General features: G+C 45.7%; 1 protein-coding gene across 1 annotated transcript; it reads right to left on the reverse strand.

Moving 5' to 3' along the window:
- Positions 1-1,049: 1,049 nt before the first annotated feature.
- On the reverse strand, positions 1,050-23,254 carry selplg (selectin P ligand). Its single transcript, XM_072247480.1, has 2 exons — positions 22,986-23,254; positions 1,050-4,378 (listed from the first exon to the last, which is right to left on the reverse strand). The coding sequence occupies exon 2, from the start codon at positions 4,358-4,360 to the stop codon at positions 3,167-3,169; it is 1,194 nt and encodes a 397-aa protein (XP_072103581.1). The 5' UTR covers positions 4,361-4,378; positions 22,986-23,254; the 3' UTR covers positions 1,050-3,166.
- Between the last annotated feature and the right edge of the window lie 2,648 nt (positions 23,255-25,902).

A 25,902-nucleotide genomic window follows, 5' to 3' on the forward strand; every position in this document is an offset into this window, starting at 1 on the left:
GGGCAGCACCCAGCAGAGAGAGAAGGGGAGCTTTCAGGTCGGTGATGTTGCTTTTGATCTGGTTTCTGATCTTAACGCTTACTGCGTTTAACAGTCAGTGCCCCAGGGGAAAAACCTTAGTGCAAACTGCTCAACGTGCCCGTTCTGGGCAAAATCCCCGTCTCCCATCACCAGACCCTAGATAGGTGCCCTGAACACCAGCTGCCCTGCTTTTGTGTAGCTGACGGACAACACCGTGTGGGAACCCAGGAGACGAGAGAGGGGTGGAGGGAGAGAAGGGAAGGGAGGGTGAAGAGAGGAAAGAGGCAAGAGGCAGGAGACAGGAGGTGTGAGAGGAGAAAGGAGAGCAGAGAGAGAGGAAAGCAGAAAGGGAAGAGGGGAGAGAGGAGTGAACAGGGAGAGGAAAGAGAGGAGAGGTGATCTGTGATCGATCTCTCAGAACACTATGGCTGAATCTAAGGGCTCATCACAATTGTGATAAGTCTCGCACCGTTCAAAATTAGCTCCAGTCTGGGGGGAGACACAGGAAACATCACTAACTCTTGCAGCACAATCAGTAGTTATTCCTTTCTCTGAAGCTCCTTTAGAATTGGATGAGCTGATTTATGGCAAATAACACTTACTCCATACAACCATATCCAGTAGAAGTCTAACCCTCTGCTCTTGACATTCAAACATTGATTTCCTCACCATCAACATGCTGGGGTTCACATTGACTAGAGACTCGAGAGGGCCAGACACATTAATATTGCATCTGTAGCAGCTGCTCAGAAGATGGTGGTGAATAACTCACCTCCTGACTCCACAAAGCCTTTCCAACTGGACAATGCTCAGAAAGCTTGGCACCATCCAAAATAAAGCAATAAGCTGGACTGGCACAACTCCCATCGTCTGAACTGGCGAACCAAGGTTGTCTTACAGGACCTTAACAAATTGTACCATTGTTACTCACCTTTATTACTGCAATAGAACATCTCAAACTCATGACCTGCATCAATTGAAAGGACAACCACAGCAGGAACAAGGAATCATCCAGGTTTTCTCTAGATATCATTTGCTTTATTTGTCACATACACATTCAAACCTCAAAACACACAAAGAAATGCCCTGTTTTTGCATCAACAACCAACGTAGTCCAAGATGTTCTGAGGGCAGCCTACAAATGTCTCCACTCTCCCAGCGCTAACATAGCATGCCCACAACTTACTAACCCTAACCCACACCTCTTAGGATTGTGGGACAGAACCAGGGCGACTGGTGGTAACCTACGCAGTCATGGGGAGAACGTACAAACTCCTTAGAGACGGCAGTGGGAATCAAACACTGATCACTGGTGCTGTAGAGCGCTATGCTAACCGTTATGATACTGTGTCGCCGCTGCCCCCCCAAGTCACACGGCATCTTTTATCACTGGGTCCAAATTCCGGGACACCCTTCCCAGCACCGTGCACTCTCAATGGAAGGTCCCCTGTCTCTCACCAAGGTGGTTTGAGCAATTGGGGGGGGGGCCTTACCAGAAACACCCATTTCCTTTCGAGAAGCTTAAAATAAAAGGTTTATCTGAAACTCAAAACTGGTCCCAGTTCACAATTTCAGGTTTAGTCTAAAAACCAGAGTTCAGAATGCTTGGGGATTTTGCCCCATATAACAATGGCTGACAAAAAACACTTCTATCAAAACAAAACTCAGAGAGAGACTGGTGCTGTCTTATTTTATTAAGAGATGCTCGTGAAGCCCACTGTTCCAGAGCTGGACAGTTTACTAATAATTTGCAACAAGCACATTTCATCTTTTCAATTCAGTCCTACTTTGTAGAGCAGCTGAAATGCTGGTTCCTCTACTTGGCCATCCACAGGCCCGACTGCACATTACTTGCACCTTTCAGAATGGGGTGATCTTCAGTGCACCACACTGAGCCAGCCCCCTGTTAAAAGTGCTAAGAGACCTGCTTTGAAAGATGAGGCAGTATGCTAACTTCTGCAGAATCCACAAGCAGGTCAGACTTTGAATGTATCCATTGAGGCCTCAGTATCTTTTGGCACAGGATGGGGACCACTCAGATCTTCATGTCTGTCAGTTCTTTGTCCAGCTCAGTGATGCTTGTGGCTGCTTTCCCAGTACGAATGTGGTGAGGCAGACAGCGGCGCTGAGGGGCAAGAATTGGTGGGATTGCAGAGTGGTATTTATTTAAAGGTGACCAGTTTGTTGCAGAGGAGGTGATTGTTTTTACCACACTTTGTTCCTGTCGTTGCTCGGCAGTTCCACCACATTCACAAACCCCAGAAAGGTAGGTCATCGTGGTACCGAACCTGAAACGCATCCCACTGCTTTGGAGTTCTGTGTCACCCTCTCTTAGAAAGTGAAGAGACTTCACTACTTCCTTCAGCAGGTCTTCCCGCCAAGAAAGTAGGAGCAGGAGTGGGTCCCTCGGTCCTTCAAGTCCTCCTTGCCATCCAATATGACCGTGCCTGATCTGCCCCGCCCCCAGGCCTCACCTCTTCCCCAGAGGCCTTCATTTCCCCGTCTGCGAAGAAAAATGTGTCTACCAAACTGATCAGTGGTCAATGGTCAATATTATCAGCTCTGACTCATAAATGAATTAAGCAGATTTTCATTTTTCACCTTATTAAGTTAATCCCACTTTGCTGCAATGCCACCTGTAAGAGAGTTGGTCCCTCAGCTCAGGGGACTGGCTAGGCCGCAGAAGAAACGAATCAGTGCTTCAGGAGCTCACTCTCCAGTATGCTAAGTTTCTTCACAAAGACCTCAGGAATGTTTGACACTTAATCTATAATCAAAACTTTGCCTCCAATTATCGTTATCCTCAATGAAGCAAGTCCACTTAAAACAAAATATTTATACTTAAGATGTTTTAAAAATTTGTCGAGAGCATGTAAGTTTTGCGTAGCAACCTGATCTCTGTAGTCAGATGTCAACCGAGTCAGGTCTGCTCATAACAAAAGCCTTTGCAAGAGCAGTGTGTAAATCAGGAAGTCCAAAAGAACACAATATAGAGAAAACCATCACTCCTCGATACCTTTCAGATCTCAGTCTGCAGAGATACTTCTATGTTATTAATCAAAGCTCAATATTTGGTTCATCCAGTACTGTATAATTATCTCAGGGCCAGGAGGTTGTCTCTGCGCCTACAGGTTAATGGGAAGCTCTAGTGTTCAGTCACAAAGCTCTGGAGGGTAAGGTCATCGTCATCAGTGTCGCTGTTTTGCCCAGTCATGGTTTCCTTCAAATCTCTTAACCGTTTTGGGCGCAGTTTTTTCCTCATCTTTCTTTCTTCTTCAGGCAGTAGAGCAGAGATGCATATCAGTTCTGTGCCATTCATCTGGTTAACTCTGTAGTTGTGCCTTTGGGTGGAGAGCTTGGTGCACAGGACGATGGTACAGATGACAAAGATGGTACAGATGCCTGCCAGAATGGCAATGACTATGAGGCACTGAGTCACAAGACTAATTTTCTTGGTTGTCGCTTGAGCAGTTGTAAGTCTATTGTAATTTTTGGTGGTGACTTTGGTGAGGTCATTGACAACGGGAACTGCTGAGGTCACCTTGCTTCCGCTTGCTTTACTGGAAGTGGCAGCAGTAGTTGTTGAGTGCTTTGTTGCTGAAGTAATCGTGCTGGTTGGAGGAGATTGTCTTTTCCTCTTTACACCTGGACCAAGAATCCCATTAACCTCTGAAATATTGGTGACCGGAGTAGAGAACGATGTGACTTCAGACACACTTGCAGGGTCAGCTGTCGTCCACTGCTCAGATCTATCAGGGACAGTGGGCTCCTGGCTGGTACTGGTCCCTTCTTCAATTCCAGTAGAGGTAGACAATCGTATCATATCAGTAGTAGGTTGTTGAGAAGAACTGACACCTTGGGTTGTTTGAATCGGGGGATTTGTTGTGGAAGTGAGCTGGACAGGACTTCCATTCATATCTTCTGTGCGTGCGCTGGTTAGATACAGAGTTGTAGGAGCTGGTAAACTCATTGTGCTGCTTGGGTTTTGGATCACTCCAGTGGAAGTTGGCTGTGTTGGATGAGATAACTCCAGAGTTTCACTTGTGGTTTGTCCCAGTACTTTGGCACTTGTTACAACAGAAGTTTGTTCAGTGGAATCAGTTGTCTGCAAAGTTGTCCTTGTGCTCTGCAACACACTGACACTTGTTGCAACGGAGGTCGGTTTAGTTGAGCTAGATGTCTCCGGCGTTTTCCCTGTGCTTTGTCCCAGTACATCAGCAGTTGTTACAACAGAAGTTGGTTCAGTTGTACCTGGTTTCGCACTCGTGCTTTCTCCCATTACAGCCACGCTGGACACAACGGCAAGGAGCACAGAAAGACGGCACCACATCGCCTGCATGTCTGCAAGAAGCTGTTCCTAAAAGAAACCACAAGTATTTAGAAATCTCTCGATGCAGCAAAACTACAATATTAGTGCACATGTGTTTGTTATTGTTTGCAACTTGTGGCGTGTACAACAAATTCCTCGTGCTTTACTGTCTGGCATGTTCAGCTGCAAGTTCGTACTGGCAGAAAGAAACTTTTCAAGCTTCTTTTTACAGGTTAACCCTCATGAATATTGCTGGGATTCTAAAACAGAATATACATTCAAAAACATTACCACAGAACTGTCTCGATTGCACTCAAACACATTAAAACTGTTTCACAAATTGGGACTAAAAATTAAAGAAATGGTGATTATTTAACAACTTTTTCCCCATGGAACAGGAAACTGTATCAAACTAGAAAATCCAAATGTGGTGCTTCAATCCGCTTCTCAACGTTTGACTTACGGCCCAATGATTAAGATTGTGTTTGAATATTTAATCAATGATAAAAGTAATTGAAATGTTTAACCAGACAATTGAGCTTAACAAGTTAAATATGGGGGGGGCGGGGGGACACTGCACAGCATCAAAATAAGCTGCAGAAAGTTGTGAACTCAGCTCCATCACGGGCACTAGCCTCCCCAGCATCCAGGACATCTCCAAGGAGCAATGCCTCAGAAAGGCAGCATCCATCATTAAGGCCCCCCCACCACCCAGGACATGCCCTCTTCCCATTGCTACCACCAGAGAGGAGGTACAGAAGCCTGAAGGCACACACTCAGCGATTCAGGAACAGCTCCTTCCCCTCTGCCATCCGATTCCTAAATGGACATTGAACCCTTGGACACTATCTCACTATTTAAATATATGTTATTTCTGTTTTTGCACGATGTTTAATCTATTCAATATACATATACTGTAATCGATTCATTTATTTGCTTGTTTCTTCTATATTATGCACAGCATTGAACTGCTGCTGCTAAGTTAACAAATTTCATGACACATTCATAAACCTGATTCTGAATGCTCTTTCTGTGATGCTGAGTGATGCTGCTGTAAGGAAGGTTTTCATTCCACCCGTGCATACACTCAGTGGCACCTGTACACCCGCTTGTTAATGCAAATATCTAATCAGCCAATCAGCTGGCAGCAACTCCATGCAAAAAAGCATGCAGGCATGGTCAAGAGGTTCTGTTGCTTTTCAGACTGAACATCAGAATGGGGAAGGAATGTGATCTGAGTGAGTTTGACCGTGGAATTATTGTTGGTGCCAGTGGAGGTGGTTTGAGTCTCTCAGGAACTGCTGACCTCCTGGGATTTTCACATTCAACAGTCTCTAGAGTTTACGGAGAATGGTGCACAAAAAAACCCATGAAAGAACAAACAAAAGATTTCCAGTGAACGGCAGTTCTGTAGGCAAAAGGAGAATGGTCAGACTGTTTCAACCCACACACGTAACGTGACTGGGGAAGAACCCACTGGGGAAGTTAAGGCACGTATTAAATTATTGGAATGTGTCCCTTCTGTTGCCCTCCCTTGGACGATAATGCCATTGGTGGACAACTTGGTATCAGTGAGCAGACCACTCTGAAAGCAGTTGCTCGACTGCTGGGTGGTCAAGTTCACGGGAACCTAACTTGTGCTGGTAAGGTGAAGGGTCAAATGCCAAAGGTAGCAAAGCAGAAGAAAGGAAAAAGAAGACTGTCGGTGCAAAGGGGTGCATGCAGCACAGCCGCTGCTTTGCAAATCTTTCTGCCATATCTCGGCAAGAGGAAGGGACCTAGTTCAGACCCGTAAATCTGTTTCTGTCATCTAAACCTGTTTGATCAAAGTTGAGTTTTGCCTTCTGCAGATATGATTGGATGTATTGGAGTTAATATGAAAAATCAGCAAAATGTTGGCTTGCCTGATTGTCTGTAATAGATTTAGTAATTTGACTACCTCCAAAACTATTGCTGACAGGAAGGTGACAGTTATTCAAATAACCACACGGTGTGCAGAAGAGCATCTCTGAACGCACAACACATGGAACCTTGAAGTGGCTGGGCTACAGCAGCAGAAGATCTCTATCACACACTCAGTGACCATTTTATAAGGTGCAGGAGGTATACATACTTGTGCATATGACAATAAACACAACTTTGAATACTGGAAGAATTACACCAAGAACCTACAAATTATCTTTTGTCATAAATAAAGTAAATTGCTTTTCTTTCCCTTCATTTAGCATGGAATCTCTATAACTCCATAAGGTCTAAATTATGATCCAGATTGTGTTGGTGTTGAAAACAGCTGCATACAAAGATCTAGCAAGCACCCTGGTGTAGATTTGCCTTTTCTTACTGTTGCTGGCATCATTATTTAGGCCAAAGCAAGTAAACAAGGCTGTTTGAGACTGTTCCTCAGAAAAGTTCCACTTCTTTCAAATACTTAATGGTCAAAAATAAGAAATTAAAACACCCGATCAACTAAACACTTCATCTAACAATGGATGAGAAGGAATTCCTTTAGTCTGAGCGTGGTCCATCTGCATAAGTCATTGCCACAGGGAGCTGTGGAGGCCAAGTCTTTGGGTTATCGTTGAAGTGGAGGCTGATAGGTTCTTGATTAGTAAGGGCAGAAGAATGGGGTTGAGAAGGAAAATAAATCAGACATGATCAAATGCCAGAACAGACTTGATGGGCCAGATGGCCTAATTCTGCTCCCTCTCTTATAGTTATATGATCTAATAGAGGTAAATATAGTTAGAATTACTCTGGTGGTCTTTTCGTTCTAACCTCAAATGGTAGGTCATTCAATTAAAATATTACCTTCATTCATATTGACCATAATTGTTCTTGGCAAATTGTCTTACAGAAGTGGTTTGCCATTGCCTTTTTCTAGGCAGTGTCTTTACAAGATGGGTGACTCCAGCCATTATCAATACTCTTCAGAGATTGTCTGCCTGGCGCCAGTGGTTGCATAGCCAGGACTTGTGATACGCACCAGCTGCTCATACCTACTGCCTTGGCTTCACGTGACCCTGATCGGGGGGCTAGGCAGGTGCTACACCTCGCCTAAAGGTGACCTGCAGAGTAGTGAAGGGAAGGAGTGCCTTACACTTCCTTCGGTAGAGACGTATCTCCACCCTGCCGCCCAGCAATTAAAATGTACCTTTCATTATATTAAACTCAAATCCTCTTTACTTCAATGTTTATCGATGACTTTCCATTAGCTATACGTTCACTCAGGAACCTGAATTTCCCTTCCTCCATTCACGGAGGATCACAATAATCTCTGCTTTGTATAAAGATGAACTTGCAGCAGATGGGATTTTTTTTGCAGGGAACATTGATGCAAGATTTCCTGTTTAGTCAACTAAACCACAAGAGATAGCACAATGCTTACCATCTTTCATCATCCAGCACATATTTTCTCTAAGAGAACTGCAATAATCATTTTGAAAACTTTCAAGCAGCTTGGTTGACTTAAAAGCAAATTTTTAGGGTGATTCTGATGTGGTGATGTAATGGATTGAAAGTGACCTCATTAGGACGCATGGTGAATCAAAGAAACAACCTCCAAGGAGGTTGTGAATAGGAAGTGGTCGATGAAGTGGTGTTAAACACAATGGAAAGATGAGGGCTTTAAGGTGGAAATTCAAGAAAGGTTATGTGAAAGGTTATGGGCAAGCTGCTGCAATAAGACAATAGACAATAAGTGCAGGAGTAGGCCATTCGGCCCTTCGAGCCAGCACTTCCATTCACTGTGATCATGGCTGATCATCCACAATCAGTATCCAGTTCCTGCCCTATCCCCATAACCTTTGATTCTGCTATCTTTAAGAGCTCTATCCATCTCTTTCTCGAAAGCATCCAGAGACTTGGCCTCCACAGCCTTCTGGGGCAGAGCATTCCATATATCCACCACTCTCTGGGTGAAAAAGTTTTTCCTCAACTCCGTTCTAAATGGCCTACCCCTTATTCTTAAACTGTGCCCTTTACTTTTTCACTGGGATACAGCTCAGAGAAGGCCCTTCCGGCAATTCGAGGCCCACTGCCCTGCAAACCCCTGATTTCACTCTAGCCTAATTACGGGGCAATTTACAATGACAAATTAACCTAGCAATCAGTGCATCTTTGGACTGTGGGAGGAAACCAGAGCACCCGGAGGAAACCCACACGGTCATGAGCAGAACGTACATACTCCTTACAGACAGCGGTGGGAATTGAACCTGGGTCACGTGTAAAGCGTTGTGCTAACAACTACGCTATCGTGCCACCTTGACATGAAAGATTTCAAGCGGTGCCAAGTTAATCCTGTTGTAAGCTCCATCACCCAATTGCCCAGGGGAATTATCTGTGATGCCCAAAGCAATCAAACAACTCCTTGTTATTTGCAATTGGTTTTTTAAGAAGTGTTAGTGAGTTTGTTTTCATAACAGAGTACCTGCCTGCCACATCCCTGTGCTTGTTAAGATAATCTGCCTGGGTGAATCAGATATCATTTGACCAAAATACAGATATTAACAGTATGATAGTTTACCCTGAAATTTTGTGCCAGAACGTTATTGCCGTTCACGTTAACCACCACCATTCTGATGCCCTATTTTTACAGACTAGTATCTAGAAGCTTAGCCCTGGTCAGTAAGTATCAGAAATGTATTCCACTGAATCAAAACACTGTAATTTGGAGCCAGGGTACACATCTATTAGAAACATATAAATATAGAAAACCTACAGCACAATACAGGCCCTTCGGCCCACAATGCTGTGCCGAACATATACTTACTTTAGACATTACCTAGGGTTACCCATAGCCCTCTATTTTTCTAAGCTCCTTGTACCTATCCAGGAGTCTCCTAAAAGACCCTATTCTATCTGTCTCTACCACTGTTGTCGGCAGCCCATTCCACGCACTCACCACCCTCTACGTAAAAACCTTACCCCTGATATCTCCTCTGTGCCTACTTCCAAGCACCTTAACATTGTGCCTTCTTGTGCCCTTTCAGCCCTGGGGAAAAGCCTCTGATTATCCACACGATCAATGCCTCTCATCATCTTATACACCTCTATCAGGTCACCTCTCATCCTTCACCGCTCCAAGGAGAAAAGGCCGAGTTCACTCAACCTATTCTCATAAGGCATGCTCCCCAATCCAGAAAACATCCTTGTAGATCTCCTCTGCACCATTTCTATAGTTTCCACATCCTTCCTGTAGTGAGGCGACCAGAACTGAGCACAGTACTCCAAGTGGGGTCTGACCAAGGTCCTACATAGCTGTAACATTATCTCTCGGCTCTTAAGCTCAATCCCACGGTTGGTGAAGGCCAGTGCAACACTCGACCCCATACACCTGCCTTCTCGCCAAAATACCAAGTAAATTTAATAACTAACTAACTTCGTGGCATTGGTTATGAATCTGGACTGGTGAAGAACAGATCTCCTTCTCTGAGGAGCAATGGGATATTTGAATTCACGTCAACTGAATCAGTGGTGTAGAATTTGCCTGTTGACCAGCAAAGCTCTGTTCCTCAGTCTTGCTTTACTATAATCAATTGATTTCAGGGCTCTAGCCAGAATAGTGCTCACAGGGTGAGCTTTAGCGATGACTAACATTTGACAATCCCACTTTGACCTTCGAGTCTTCCAACAAGCGTCCTTTGTTTGCCGTTCCCCTCATCTTTTACAGGTTGTGGGTGTCACTGCTTATACGGTATGTTCCGAATTGCCCCTGAACTGAGTATCCCCCAACTCCCCCCGCCCCCCGCAGGCAACTACACTGGAAAGGGTTTGGAGAACTCGAGTTAGGAGTCATAGGGACTACAGCACAGAAACAGGCCCTTCAGCCCATCTAGTCAATGCCAAACTCTATCACAGTATGTGAGGGTGACAGACCCGTTTCTCTCTGGGCCAGCAAGGTGAGTATTGGTATTGAAATTGGTTTATTATTTACCGAGATACTGTCAAAAGCTTGTCTTTGCATGCCACCCTGATAGATTAGGCCTTATGTAAATACATTGAGGCAGTACATACGGAGAACAGGCTATGGTTAAAGTTCAAAATTCAAAGTAAATTTACTATCTAAGTACATATATGTCACCACATATAACCCCGAGGTTCACTTTCTTGAGCTCAATAAATCTCTGGGATAATATCCATAACAGAATCACTAAAAGACCACCCAACTTGGTCATTCAACCAGAGTGCAGAAGACAACCAACTGTGCAAATACAAAAAGAAGAAACAATAAATATTGAGCACACGGGAGGAAGAGTCGTCGAAAGTGAGTCCATGGATTGGGGGAACATTTCAACAGTTCAATGATGGGGCAAGTGAGGTTGAGTGAAGTTATCTCCTTTGGTTCAAGAGGGGTAGCACGGTAGTGTAGTGGTTAGCACAATGGTTTACAGTACCAACAACATGGGTTCAATTCCTGCCACCATCAGTGAGGAGTTTGGATCTTCCCCCTGTGATTGTGTGGGTTTCCTCCACATGCTCCAATTTCCTCCTACAATCCAAAGTCATACTGGTTGATTGGTCATTGTAAATTGTACCGTGATTGAGGTTAGCATTAGGGCTGGAAGGGCCTAAATAAAAAAAATAATAACTGTTCCTGGACTTGATGGTGTGAGTCTTGAGGCTCCTATACCTTCTTCTCAGTAGTGGGAAGAGAGCATGTCCTGCTTGGTGGGGATTCCTGTTGATGGATGCCACTCTCCTGTGACGGCATTTCATGTAGATGTGCTCAGTGATGGGGAGGGCTTTATCTATGATGGACTAGGCCGTATCCACTACTGTTCTGTTACCCTGACAACCATCTACTGTGGCCATCTCTTGCTCCTCGTTCGAAAGCAGCCAGAAAAATCCAATGTGCTGCTGGACTCGGCTACCTGCCTCGATTGGTTTTGTCTTCATCGGAAGCAACATTTGGGGAGAAAAGTATATCACAGTTACTGAAAAGGAGCAATGCAGGTAGGCAGGCAAAGTGCAAAGGTCATAATGACAAGGTAGATCGGCAGAAAAAATGTTCAAAATTTCACCTTTTAGTGTATGGGAGGCCCATTCAAGATCTAATAACCATGAGGAAAAAGCTAAAATTTCACAGACACAGTTACCAATACTAGTTTCTTACTCCACGTTATTTAGTTAACTGAATTTTAAAATTCCCTTCTGCTGCGCTAGGATTCCAAATCACTAGCCGCAGCCTCTAGATTACCTGTCCAATTGCTCAGTGACCTGTGACCTCTAGATCAGTCAAAAGCAACACACACAAAATGCTGGAGGAACTCAGCAGGTCAGGCAGCGTCCATGGAAATAAATGAACAGCCAGCCTTTCGGGCAAAGACCCTTCATCAGGACTGGAAAGGAAGGGAGAAGACATCAGAATGAAAAGGTGGGAGGGAGGGGAAGGAGGCTGGCTGGAAGGTGACGGGTGAAGCCAGGTGGGTGGGAAAGGTGAAGGGCTGGAGAGGAAGGAATCTGATAGGGAAGGAGAGTGGACCACAGGAGAAAGAGAAGGAGGAAGGGACCCAGAGGGAGGTGATAAGCAGGTGAGGAGAGGGAAGAGGACAGAATGAGGAATAGAAGAAGAGGGAAGGGGGAGGGTATTTTTATCCCTGAAGGAAAAAATGATGTTCATACCATCAGGTTGGAGGCTACCCAGACGGAATATAAGGTGTTGCTCCTCCACCCTGAGGGTGGCCTCACCTTGGCACAAGAGGAGGCCATAGACCGACATGTCGGAACGGGAATGGGAATGGGGATTAAAATGTTTGTCCACTAGGAAGTTCCACTTTTGGCGGATGGAGTGGAGGTGCTTGATGAAGCTGTCGCCCAATTTCCAACGGGTCTCATCAACGCAGAGCAGACCACGTGGTGAGCGCCAGACACAATAGGCGACCCCGACAGATTTCACAGGCGAAGTGTTGCCTCACCCGGACCCACAGTCCAAATGTACCCACTGTGCTATATTTGCCGGAATGGCTGTTAGAACCATAGAACCACAGAACATTACAGCACAGGAACAGGCCTGTTGGCCCTTCTTGGCTGTACCAAACCATTTTTCTGCCTAGTCCCACTGACCTGCACCTGGACCATATCCCTCCATACACCTCTCATCCATGTACCTGTCCAAGTCCTGCTCAAATGTTAAAAGTGAGCCCACATTTACCACTTCATCTGGCAGCTCATTCCACACTCCCACCACTCTCTGTGTGAAGAAGCCCCCCCAATGTTCCCTTTAAACTTTTCCCCCTTCACCCTTAACCCATGTCCTCTGGTTTTTATCTCCCCTTGCCTCAGTGGAAAAAGCCTGCTTGCATTCACTGTATCTATACCCATCATAATTTTATATACCTCTGTTCTGTGCACTCTATTCAGATCAATGGAAGATGTTCAGAACCAGCTGGTTTAAGTAGAGTTTTATTCACCACTAATATACCAGCAATGTTCTTGTAACGTTGCATTGCATTTCATTGCTTGCACAAGAGTTTGTGCAATGGGACACGTACTACTCTCATGATAACACAGATCTCACGAAGCTGATAATGACGGTGGATCTAAGTCTCTGTTAGCCATTAAAACCAAATTGTTGAGGCTTTCTTTAAGGCTACATCAGCCTTCATGGCTAACGGTAACTGTATCCAACGGATGATATCCCGGCCACTGGCGCTACCTGAGAGAGAAGTTCCAGACGGAGAGGATGCCTTTGGTCCGGCCTCACTAGGAGACAATCATTGACAGTAACACAAACATCGGTCCTGATGAAGTGTCCCGGCCTGAAATGCCAACTGTTTATTCCCTTCCACAGATGCTGCCTGGCCTGCTGAGTTCCTCCAGCATTTTGTTTGTGTTGCTCTGGGTTTCCGGCATATGCAGAGCTCGAGTTGATGTTATACATCATCGAGAGGATGCTTCAACAGCTTTCGTATAAAATAGTGAGCAGAAATTACCTGAAACATCCAGCAGGTCAGACAGCAGTCCTCGTTCTGTCCTGTTTCTCACTCCACAGACACTGCCTGACCTGGTGACTGTCTCTCACTCCACAGACACTGCCTGACCCACTGACCCTGTTTCTCACTCCACAGACACTGCCTGGCCTGGTGACTGTTTCTCACTCCACAGTCACTGCCTGACCCACTGACCTTGTTTCTCACTCCACAGTCACTGCCTGACCCACTGACCCTGTCTCTCACTCCACAGATACTGTCTGACCTGGTGACCCTGTCTCTCACTCCACAGACACTGTCTGACCTGGTGACTGCTTCTCACTCCACGGACAATGCCTGACCCACTGACACTGTTTCTCACTCCACAGACACTGTCTGACCTGGTGACTGTTTCTCACTCCACAGACACTGTCTGACCTGGTGACCCTGTCTCTCACTCCACAGTCACTGCCTGACCCACTGACCCTGTTTCTCACTCCACAGTCACTGCCTGACCCACTGACCCTGTTTCTCACTCCACAGACACTGTCTGACCCACTGATCATGTCTCTCACTCCACAGACACTGTCTGACCCACTGACCCTGTTTCTCACTCCACAGACACTGTCTGACCCACTGACCCTGTCTCTCACTCCACAGACACTGCCTGCCCCACTGATGCTGTCTCTCACTCCACAGACACTGCCTGACCCACTGACCCTGTTTCTCACTCCACAGTCACTGCCTGACCCACTGACCCTGTTTCTCACTCCACAGACACTGTCTGACCCACTGATCATGTCTCTCACTCCACAGACACTGTCTGACCCACTGACCCTGTTTCTCACTCCACAGACACTGTCTGACCCACTGACCCTGTCTCTCACTCCACAGACACTGCCTGCCCCACTGATGCTGTCTCTCACTCCACAGACACTGCCTGACCCACTGACCCTGTTTCTCACTCCACAGACACTGCCTGACCTGGTGACCCTGTTTCTCACTCCACAGACACTGCCTGACCTGGTGACTGTTTCTCACTCCACAGACACTGCCTGACCTGGTGACACTGTTTCTCACTCCACAGACACTGTCTGACCTGGTGACTGTTTCTCACTCCACAGACACTGTCTGACCTGGTGACCCTGTCTCTCACTCCACAGTCACTGTCTGACCCACTGACCCTGTTTCTCACTCCACAGACACTGTCTGACCCACTGACCCTGTCTCTCACTCCACAGACACTGCCTGCCCCACTGATGCTGTCTCTCACTCCACAGACACTGCCTGACCCACTGACCCTGTTTCTCACTCCACAGACACTGCCTGACCTGGTGACCCTGTTTCTCACTCCACAGACACTGCCTGACCTGGTGACTGTTTCTCACTCCACAGACATTGCCTGACCTGGTGACACTGTTTCTCACTCCACAGACACTGTCTGACCTGGTGACTGTTTCTCACTCCACAGACACTGTCTGACCTGGTGACCCTGTTTCTCACTCCACAGACACTGCCTGACCTGGTGACCCTGTTTCTCACTCCACAGACACTGCCTGACCTGGTGACTGTTTCTCACTCCACAGACACTGCCTGACCTGGTGACACTGTTTCTCACTCCACAGACACTGTCTGACCTGGTGACTGTTTCTCACTCCACAGACACTGTCTGACCTGGTGACCCTGTTTCTCACTCCACAGACACTGCCTGACCTGGTGACCCTGTTTCTCACTCCACAGACACTGCCTGACCTGGTGACTGTTTCTCACTCCACAGACACTGCCTGACCTGGTGACACTGTTTCTCACTCCACAGACATTGCCTGACCTGGTGACTGTTTCTCACTCCACAGACACTGCCTGACCCACTGTGTATTTCCAGCATTCTCTGTTTTAATTGTGCAGCTTTTTGAACATCAAAAAGGTGGAAAAGCTCTTCAATTGAAGAATTCAGTTGAAGACCCAACTGGAGATTTGATGAGCTGAGAGTTCTCTTGTGCGGTTTGACTCTTGCACATAATGACGACAGGAACGATTCAGTCACAAGCTCAGTGTTTGTAGAGGTTATTTGGTCAAGTTAATTTCACAGGTTGCCTCCACTTCTCCTTCAGGTTCAGTGGAACTGTGTGCATGGATTGTGGTAAATATCAGCTGGAGGATTTTGGCTCCTGTACACTTTCGACACTGCCATCATCTAATTTTGTCAGAAATCAGCATCAAACCATAAGACACAGGGTCAAAATCAGGCCATTCAGCCCATCGAGTCAGCTCCACCATTTTATTATGGCTGATTTATATCCCTCTCAACCCATTCTCCTGCTTTTATAAGGCAATGGTGAGGCCTCACTTGTGAGTATTGTAAGCAGTTTTTGGTCCCTTATCCAAAAAAGGATGTGCTGACATTGGAGGAGGTTCAAAGGAGGTTGAAGAAAGTTATTCCAGCTTATCATACGAGTGATTGATGGCCCTGGGCCTCTACTCACTGGAGTTCAGAAGAATGAGGAGGGATCTCATTGAAGCCTATTGAATGGTGAAAGGCCTCATTAGAGTGGATGTGGAGAGGATGCTCCCTATGGTGGGGGAGCCTAAAATCAGAGGGCAGAGGGACGTTCGTTTAGAATGGACATGAGGAGGGGTTTCTTTAGCCAGGGAGTGGTGAATCTGTGGAATTCATTGCCACAGGCAGATGTGGAGGTTAAGTCATTGGGTGTCGTTAAGGTAGAGGTTGATAGACCCTTGATTGGTCAGGGCATGAGCGGATACGGGGAGAAGGCAGGAGATTGGGGCTGAGAGGGAAATGGATCAGACATGATGAAATGGTGGAGTAGACTCGATGGGCCAAATGGCCTAATTCTGCTCCTGTACCTTAGGGTCTGCCTTCTCCTTGTAACCTTTGATGCCCTGACTAATCAAGAATCTATCAACCTCCACTTTAGATATACCCAAGGACTCGACCTCCACAAGGGGGTGGGTGATGGGTAAAACACAGGTGAGGGTAAAGGTAGGTTGGTGGAGAGAGGGGAGGTGGTTGAAGTTAGAACCTGAGGGGTGACAGATGGAAGAGATAAAGAGCAAAATTATCCACTATGTAGTTTGCCCCAATCGGAGACGAAAGTTATGTCTTCCTTGGTTCTGAGGAGACAGGAAACAGCATAATGCGCAAATACCTTTAACAGGGTGAAGCTGGGAGCTCTGTTGGATTAGGAGACAGTGATCATCTATCCCAATACTACTCTGTGGAACAAAGTTTGCACCTTTGAAGGTCTTGACCACAAAATTTAGACTTCAGCTTTGGCTCTGGGTCCCCATCTCAATGGAATCCAAGTCTGACATGAGCCTGAGCAGTTTTGTCTGTATCCTTGTCAGTATGCTTACTCCTTTGGCCAAGTGTCCTCACTCCAGTCTGCAGACATTTTCTCCTGTCTCCAGATTTTCCAAATCACTAGGACCCCTCCCTTTAACCTCTGACCTCTGACCCCCCCCCGCCCCGGATCCTTGCCATTATCCAACGGCACATTGATTGCCTCGACTTTTCCATTCTCCTCACGCACTCCTCCTGGACTTCACTCACAAAGATATCGTCGTTGAGCCTGTCGACAAGGCTGCTGCTGTTGTGTTCTGCCTCACGGACAGCAAATGCCGCTTTGTTTGTTTGTTTGTTTGTTTGTTTGTTTATTTTTTGGGATACAGCGTGAAGTAGGCCCTTCCAGTCCTTTCAGCCGTGACACCCAGCATCCCCCGATTTAACCCTAGCCTAATCACGGGATAATTTACAACGACCAATTAACCTACCAACCGGTACGCCTTTGGACTGTGGGAGGAAACCGGAGCATCCGGAGGAAACCCACGCAGTCACGGGGAGAACGTACAAAAGGCGGCAGCGGGAACTGAGCCTGTGTCGCTGGTGCTGTAAAACATGGTGCAAACCACTGCGCTACTTTCCTCAGACCAGTCTTAATGTTTCCCTTTTCATCATGACCCCACCATCGAACGTCAGGCCATTGCCTCTTATACAGTCACAGACCTCATTTTCCTGGAAGACCCCCCCTGCACAGTTTCAAACCTTGTGGTGTTCCCGGCTTTTACATTTTGTGCAAGGTTCACACATAGTAACGTGTGCACAGACCCATCGTTCGGCTTGCTGCATCAAACCTAAGTCTTCTGAACTTTGTCGCCAAACAATTGAAACTAGAACGTACAATCATCACAGTGATATTTGATTCTGCGCTTCCCGCTCCCTGGATTACAAATCGATAGTAAATATTAAAAATTTAAATTATAAATCATAAATAGAAAATAGAAAAATGGAAAGTAAGGTAGTGCAAAAAAACCGAGATGCAGGTCTGGATATTTGGAGGGTACGGCCCAGATCCGGGTCAGGATCCGTTCAGCAGTCTTATCACAGTTGGAAAGAAGCTGTTCCCAAATCTGGCCGTATGAGTCTTCAAGCTCCTGAGCCTTCTCCCAGAGGGAAGAGGGACGAAAAGTGTGTTGGCTGGGTGGGTCGTGTCCTTGATTATCTTGGCAGCACTGCTCCGACAGTGTGCAGTGTAAAGTGAGTCCACGGACGGAACATTGGTTTGTGTGATGTGCTGCGTCATGTTCACGATCTTCTGCAGCTTCTTCCGGTCTTGGACAGGATAACTTCCATACCAGGTTGTGATGCACCCTAGAAGAATGCTTTCTATAAAAATTAATGAGCGTTTTAGGGGACAGGCCAATTTTCTTTAGTTTTGCCTCTTGCCTCTATCTGTCCAATCCATGACATCGCTGGTGACCTCCACTACTTCCAGTGTCCGGTTTCTTGCTTACAATCAGTTCATCTTCATCTGACACATACAGTCTCTCCAGTCCCACAGCCCACATCAGGAAGGTCTGGAGCCCTCCAGTAACACACTGATTCACCTTGAACTTCAAAGTTCAAAGTTAACGTCGGGCACAGAAGTGCAGTGGTTAGCACAACGCTTTACCATACAGGCGACCCAGGTTCAATTCCCACCTGCTGCCTGTACGTTCTCCCCCTGACCCCGTGGGGTTCCTCTGGGTGCTTTGGTTTAGCACGGCTCAATGGGCCAGAAGGGGCCCTATTCCACGCTGTATCTCAGTGAATTGATCAATCAATAACTAAATAAAGATCAAAGACTACAAAGTGAGTCTGTAGTTTGTAGGTTCAGAGTAGCAGTGAATGAAGTTATCCATTCCGGTTCAGGAGCCTGTGGGTTGTAGGGTAATAACAGTTCCTGAACTTGCCGTGAGGGACCTATGGCTTCTGTACCTCCTGCCAATGGCGGTGGTGAGAAGAAAGCACGGCCTGGATGATCGGGGATGCTGCTTTCCTGCGACAGTACTCCATCAGTGGTGGGGAGGGCTTTGCCTGTGGTGCATGGGTTACGTCAACCTCTTCTGGTCATGGGCCTGGACTGGTGTTTCCCTACCAGGTTGTGATGTAACCTTGAGGAACCTGTCCTCACCGTAAACAACTTCTACTTCTTGCTGCCTCAGTAAAGCAGCCAGTGTTATTAAAGGCCTCACCAATCCCAGACATTCCCTCCTCTCCCCTCTCCCATCGGACAGAAGACACAAAAGCCTGAAAGCACGTACCACCAGCCTCAAGGCTAGCTTCTATGCTGCTGTTATAAAGCTATCGAATAACTCATAGTACAATGACCTTTTTGTCTGCCTGCACTGCACTTTCTCTGCAGTGGTTTCACTTTATTCTGCATTGTTATTGTTTTACCTTGTTTCTCCTCAATGCACTGTGCAATGATCTGATCTGTATGAACTGTACACAAGACAAGATTTTCACTGTACCTTGGTACACGGGATAATAATAAGTCAATTCCAATTCACTTTCTCCGGATAAGAAGCGTCTCTCCGGGCACTCTCACAGGCCCAGGCAACACCTGCCTTATTATGACACACTTGCAATGGTTTTTGCTTCAGTCCTATTTGGGCCCATTTCCTCAACAGTAGATCAATGGCTGCATTAGTGCAGCTTCCTTCACACATACAAAACTCAAAAAACTTGTCATTTTTGCTGCCTTTCTCTGCCCTGCTCCCGCCCTCATATGGTCAGTCTCTGAATCTTTCTTCCCTTTCTGGATCACTCCCTTACCATTCAGGGACCATGCTAGCCGTAGGCATCCATCACAACCCACAGACTCCCACGGCTGTTTTGAATTCACTTCCTCACACCCTGCAAACACTAAGTGTCCTATTCCCTTCTCCCAGTTCCGCCATCTGTCATTTTTTGTTCCACCAATGAAACTTGCTATATTGTCACCTCTGAAATGTTTTCCTTCCTTCTTGAACTGCGGACTACATCTCAAATATTTCTCACTTCTAGGATCTCAACCTCGCTCTTCTTGGAGAGAACGGGAATGGAACTGCCCTTGTCCTCATTTTCCACCCCACCACCCTGCACATCCTTTGCCAGCTCCAACAGGGTTCCAGCACTAGCGACACATTCTCTTCCCTGAACCTTTCTGCATTGCTTTTCTCTCCCCATCAACCACTACGTTTCTCTTGACACTTTCATGTGGAACAACAACTCGTTCTTTCACCTCTTCTCTTCATCCACGAACCCAAAGAGTCTTGCTTGGTAAATCAGTCTTCCTTCCATCAAGTGCACTTGACTTAGGAGTCCTCATGCAGGATCCCTTAAAGGTTAAGACCACAAGAACATAAGATGTAGGAGCAGAATTAGGCCATTTGGCCCATTGTGTCTGCTCCACCATTTCATCATGGCTGATCCATTTCCCTCTCAGCCTCAATCTTCTGCCTTCATACCCTGACTAATCAAGAATCTATCAATGTCTGCCTTAAATATACCCAATGACTTGGCCTCCACAGCTGCCTGTGGCAACGAATTCCACAGATTCACCACTCTCCGGCTAAAGAGCTTGCAGGTTGATCCATAGTAAGGAAGGCAAATCCAATCCATTTTGAGAGGACCGGGATATAAGACCGAAGATGTAATGCCAAGGCTTTATAAAACTTCGGTCAGACCACACTTGCAGTACTGTGAGCAGTTCTGGGTCCCTTATCTAAAAAAAGAAAGACGTGCTGACATTGGAGAGGGCCCAGAGGAGGTTCACAAGAGTGATGCCGAGAATGAAGAAAGTTAGCACACTGTATAAGGGTCTTTCGATGGCTCTAGGCCTGTACTCACTGGAGTTTAGAAGAATGAGGAGATCTCACTGAAATCTACTGAATATTGAAAGGCCTGGATGGAGTGGACATGGAGAGGATGTTTCCAATAGTGAGGAAGTCCAGGACCAGAGGCCACAGCCTCCAGATAGAAGAATGTCCCTTTAGAACACAGAAGAGGAGAATTTTATTTTAGCCAGAGGAGGGGTGAATCTGTGGAAATTATTGCCCATGGAGGTCAAGACATTGGATATATTTAAAACAGAGTTCTTGATTAGTAAGGGTATCAAAGAATACAACGAGAAAGAAGGAGAATGAATTTGAAAGGGAAAACTAGATCAGCCTGGAACGAATGACAGAGCAAACTCAATGGGCTGAATGGCCTACTTCGTCTCCTATGTCTTCTGGTCCCGTGCAATTGCTGCTCACAATGAGCCTTCCTTCCACTGGAGAAGCCAAATGCATATTGGCTTAAACTTTGCAGAACACCAACTCTCATCTCGGCCTGCAGGAGGAACGCGTTGTCTGCCACTATAATTCTTTATCTCATGCCCACCCTGACCTCTCTGTCTGTGGCCTCCTACACTGCGACCATGAGGTTCAATGAAAGCTGAGGGACCCTCGCCTCACTCTCCACCTCCACACGTTGCAGCCTTCAGGATCCGATATCGAGTTCTCCCAACTTTAAATAACACACTTCCCCCATCTGTGTGAGAACTACGGCCCATTACTGCCAACGACCTGTCTGCGATTTTGTCCTAGTTTTCCTCGGTAATTCTCTCTGCTAGTACATATCCGCCAGCTGGACACACCCAAAATGTTTGCTGTTGACAAAATGTAACACAAAGGTGCCAAGTTTGTTTGTAACTGCTGAGCTAACCCATTTGGCTTCAACCTTGCAGAGATGCTCCTTGACACGTCATGAAATTTGTTGTTCTGCAGCAGCATTACAAAAAAACATACCATAAATTATAATAAGTATATATTAAAATCTTCAATAAGTAGTGCAAAAAAAGAGCAAAAATAACAAGGTGGTGTTATGCTCCCATGAACCATGGGTTGGTTCACTGTCAGTTCAGAAATCTGCTGGCGAAGCAGTTCCTGAGACATTGAGCTGACACCGCTGGTTTAAGATGGTGCCAGTGATGCCCAATCATTATGTATCAGTGGCAAAATACAGAACTACTCGACACCTTATTAATAACCATCTTTGCCAGCCACGGAGAGGCGAGCGGAGGCAAAGGTGAGGCAATCGGAGGCGGGAGCGAGGGAAGTCAGAGTAAGAAGGTGGTATGGTGGGCTGAAATAAGAAGCGAGGAGGTGATAGTTGGAAAAGGTAAAGGGCTGATGAAGAATGAACCTGATAGGAGAGGACTGTGGACTATCAGAGAAAGGGAAGGAGGAGGAAGAGGAGGAGGACCAGAGGAAGGTGATGGACAGGTGAGGAAAAGAGTAGGAATACGATGGGAGGCTGACATTTGACCCGAGGCATTTCAACAGGATTGGAAAGGAGGGGCAAAGCAGCCAAAAAAAGAAGGTAGAGGGAGGGGAAGGAGTACAAGCTGACAGGTGATAGGACCTGCAGAATCTCTCATTTTTAATCACCATATTGACTGCCTTAGACTCAGCTACATCCAGAAACTTCCATGATATCGAGTAGGAAAAAGAATACTTCCAGGGTTTTCCTGAATATCTAGGGGCAGCATAGTTGAGCACTTTACACTAAGCGGTCAGTTCAGGACAGGTCCTGTCGGCATGACTGGCCAGGCACTTCCCAGTAGAATTCCTGGCAACCAGGAGTGACCTTCTTACCAATAACTAGAATAGATTTGAATCCAGATTCTAGAGGTGAGAGTCTTAAGTTATCAGTCACCATATTTTAGGAAACATGACCCTCCAACTTAAATTATTTCTGTGAATAAGACGCACATCATTGCTTTTCATCACGTGTCAAGCCACTTGCAGAACCTGGAAGAGGACTTTGGTCTCCCTTAGTACAACAGAATTTGCAGATTTCTTTTTCAGAAGGTAGAAGGATTTGCCCACTGACTCCCTTTAGGTACCAGCTACAATACTGTACCCTCCTCCTCCCGCTAGGAGAACAAAAGATCACTTTTTAAACGGGAAGAAGTTGAGTCTATGACTGTTGGCCACATGAGCGAATCGCTTGTGTTTTGGGAGGTTACTGGATTTGAAAAAGCTTATCAACAAAACTCTGTACTGCCAGACAGCAGGACGATTTCCTCCAACTGCCTGTTAGTTCTTTAACTCCAGCATTTAGGTAGTTAATTTACAAGTGCTCTGACTGAGGTTAGAATGAAGGGGAAGCGGTAAAATACATGACAGAGTCAAACATGAGATGAAAATCTAAGATCCGTTCCGGGAGCGTTCAATGTACAAATGCAAAGTCTCTTTCCCCCAACAAACTGCAGAATTTTGGGTCATTTGACAGAAATGAGATGAAGTTTTTATCTTTGTTCAGCAACGATGATGAAGGCGTTTAAATAATCAAACTACATAGCATTTGAAAACTTGTTAGAAAATGTTCAAATTTAATTCAAACGTCGAAGAGTTCAATCAAGGAAAAAGAAAGAACTTACCCGTACTGATGTGCAGGCGAACAGTTTCTCAATGGGAATAGAGCAATCAATAGTGGGTACAATCCCGTCTCTGGTCTGTGGGACAGACAGCTGATATTGTTTCTTATAGGTTATTGAAAATAAATCGATCCGGTTGAATGCACTCGGAGTCCAGCTTAACCCACGGAAAACTACCACAAGACTTCATGCGCCATTTACTTTCAAAATAACCTGCTCGACAGAAGAGCAGGAAGTGTGTCAGAAAGAGCCTGGAAGAGAAGTTGAGGTTTCATGAGTCAGTAGACACAATGCCACACAAACACTTGGGCTTCTGCCTGTTATAGAGCACAGACTAGAAGGCTGTAGGACTTTGTTTCGTTCTGTGTTGCATCAGTTTAAGAAGTCAAAGACAAAGTCAGGATACGATGGCTTATTAAGTGATAGGCAACTAGACAATCGCTCAATGTCAGCAAGACTAACGTGATGATTATTGACTTCAGGAGGAAGAAATCGGAGGTCCATGAGCCAGTCCTTATTGGGGGATCAGAGGGTTAGCAACCTTAAATTCCTCAATGTTATCAGTTCAGAGGATCTGTAAGTGAAACGGCAAAGAAAGCACAGCAGCACATCTACTTTCTTAGAAGCTTGCAAAGGTTTGGCATGTCAGCTAAAACTGTGACAAACTCCTATAGATGCACGGTGGAGAGTATATTGACTGGTTGCATTACAGCCTGGTATTGAAACACCAATGTCCTTGAATGGAAAGTTCTACAAAGAGTAGCCGATCCATCACGGGTAAAGTCCTTCCCATCACTGAGCACATCTACATGGAGCGTTATCGCATCCATCATCAGAGACCCACACCAGCCAGATCATGCTCTCTTGTCAATGTTGCCATCAGGAAGGAGGTTCAGGCGTCTCAGACCCCACACCACCAGGAGCCGTTATGACCCCTCAACCATCAGGCACTTGAACCAGTGGCAATAACTTCACTTGCACCTTCAGTTTCCTTTTCCCACAACCCGCAGACTCTTCATCTCATGTTCTCAATACTTATTGCTTATTTCTCATTATAATAATCTTGTATTTTCCTCTGTGTATTTCCACAGTTTGTGTTTTTTTGCACATTGGTTGTTTGACCTTCCTGTTGGGCGTGGTCTTTTATCAATTCTATTGTGTTTCAAGTACTTACTGTGATTGCCTGCAAGAAAATGAATCTCATGGTTGTTTCTGGTGATAATAAATTTACTTTGAACTTTGAGGTTACCTTTTGTGTCTGAGTGGCAATATTTTGCAAACCGTCACCCATTTGAGGGCAGGGTGGGGCTTCTCAGAAAAATATGAAGATGCTTTTCAAAGTTCAAATTCCTACATCTCTCTCAACGTTTCCCACTAACAGCAAAGACAGGATTCCCTTGTGCATAGGTAAAGGAAAGTACACGGTCAGCATTACATGAAATGCAATAGAAAAATTGATTTGTCCTTCATTTGAAAGAGTCCCGGATGGTTGGGGGTGGGTACGAGCAGGGAAGGGGTGGTGAATAGAACAGGTATTGCATCTCTTGAGGTTGCATAAGACAGTAGATGCCAGTGGAGATGAAAGAGGTAAGCAGGGAGATGAAAGGTAAGCAGGGAGATGAAAAAGGTAAACAGGATGAAAGAGGTAAGCAGGGAGATACGGAGTGCACAATCTCTGCAGAATGCTGAAATGAGAGCATGGAGAAAGACGCCTCTAGTGGTGGCATCACTTTGAAGGGAGAGAAATTAAAGAGGATGATCTGTGAAATGTGGGGTCTAATACTGATGTAGGTGAGCACAGGAATTCTTATCCTTGCTTTCGGTAGGAGTGGTTGAGAGAAGAGTGGGAGATGTAACTAACCTATATAGAATTCAAAGGCTTCTTCATTTTATTCTGAGAAGTTCCACTCTTACCTCAGATTCACATGGTCCAACCTTGACTCTTCTGTCCCTTCTTGTATCTCCACCGATGTGTACGTTAACAGCCAGCATCTACTATCTGCACACAGATGATCAGATATCATAACTTCGGCCATTAGGCTCTATAATAAGTCAACCTATAGCTGGGGAAGTGATGACCCCTTCCTGTTAGACTGTTGAGGTAGCTTATTTTTTTATTTTCTTCTCTTCTAATATTTGTATATCTGTGCATTTGTAATGCCACTGTGACACGGTAATTTCCTTTGGGATCAATAAAGTATCCATCTATTTATGTAGTCTCCTTTAATGAATTTGTCTGGTTCTTATTTCTCAAAGCTTGGCTGCACATCCTCGGCTGTAGTGTACAGGACTCCTAACCTTCTCCACATCCCACACTTTTGTTCTCTTCCTCTCAAGGATGGGATACCTCTGGATCTCATCTTTCATCCCAGGTGTCCCCATGTTCAATGGATAATCCTTTGTCACTTCTGCCATCTTCAATCATCAACCCCATGTCTTCTCTCCTTTCATGGCTCCCTGATTCATTCCTCCATTCGCTCTAATTTCTGCTCCTCATGAACATTCCTGTGCAACTGCACGCAATGCAAAACATTCCCTTTTATCTATCACCTCCCAACTTCCAAGGACCTGATAACTTCTTTCGGGTGAAACAGCTATTTATTTGAGCTTTTTGTCATTTAGAGTATCACAGTTAGTGTCCATTGTGTGGTGTCCTCTAAAATGCAGAAACCTAATGTGGATCTGGTGGCTGCTACAGCACAAAACAGTACAGCACAGGAAGCAGCCCTTTGACCCACAATGTCATGCCAAACCTCATCAAATGAACTGCTAAACTAATGGCCTCTGCCTACACAGTGTTCATATCCTTCCATTTTCCTCACATTCATGTGTCTACCTAGACATCTATTAAAGTCTCTAAAGCCTTTATCACTACCCCGGGCAGCACACTGAAGCCACCCACAACTCTGTGTTAAAATCT

Source organism: Mobula birostris, chromosome 31 (genome assembly GCF_030028105.1).
Source record: "Mobula birostris isolate sMobBir1 chromosome 31, sMobBir1.hap1, whole genome shotgun sequence".
NCBI lineage: Eukaryota > Metazoa > Chordata > Chondrichthyes > Myliobatiformes > Myliobatidae > Mobula > Mobula birostris.

What these genes read in the sequence shown, in the direction of transcription:
- selplg (XM_072247480.1), bottom strand. Translation starts at nt 4,360, where the DNA reads ATGCAGGCGATGTGGTGCCGTCTTTCTGTGCTCCTTGCCGTTGTGTCC.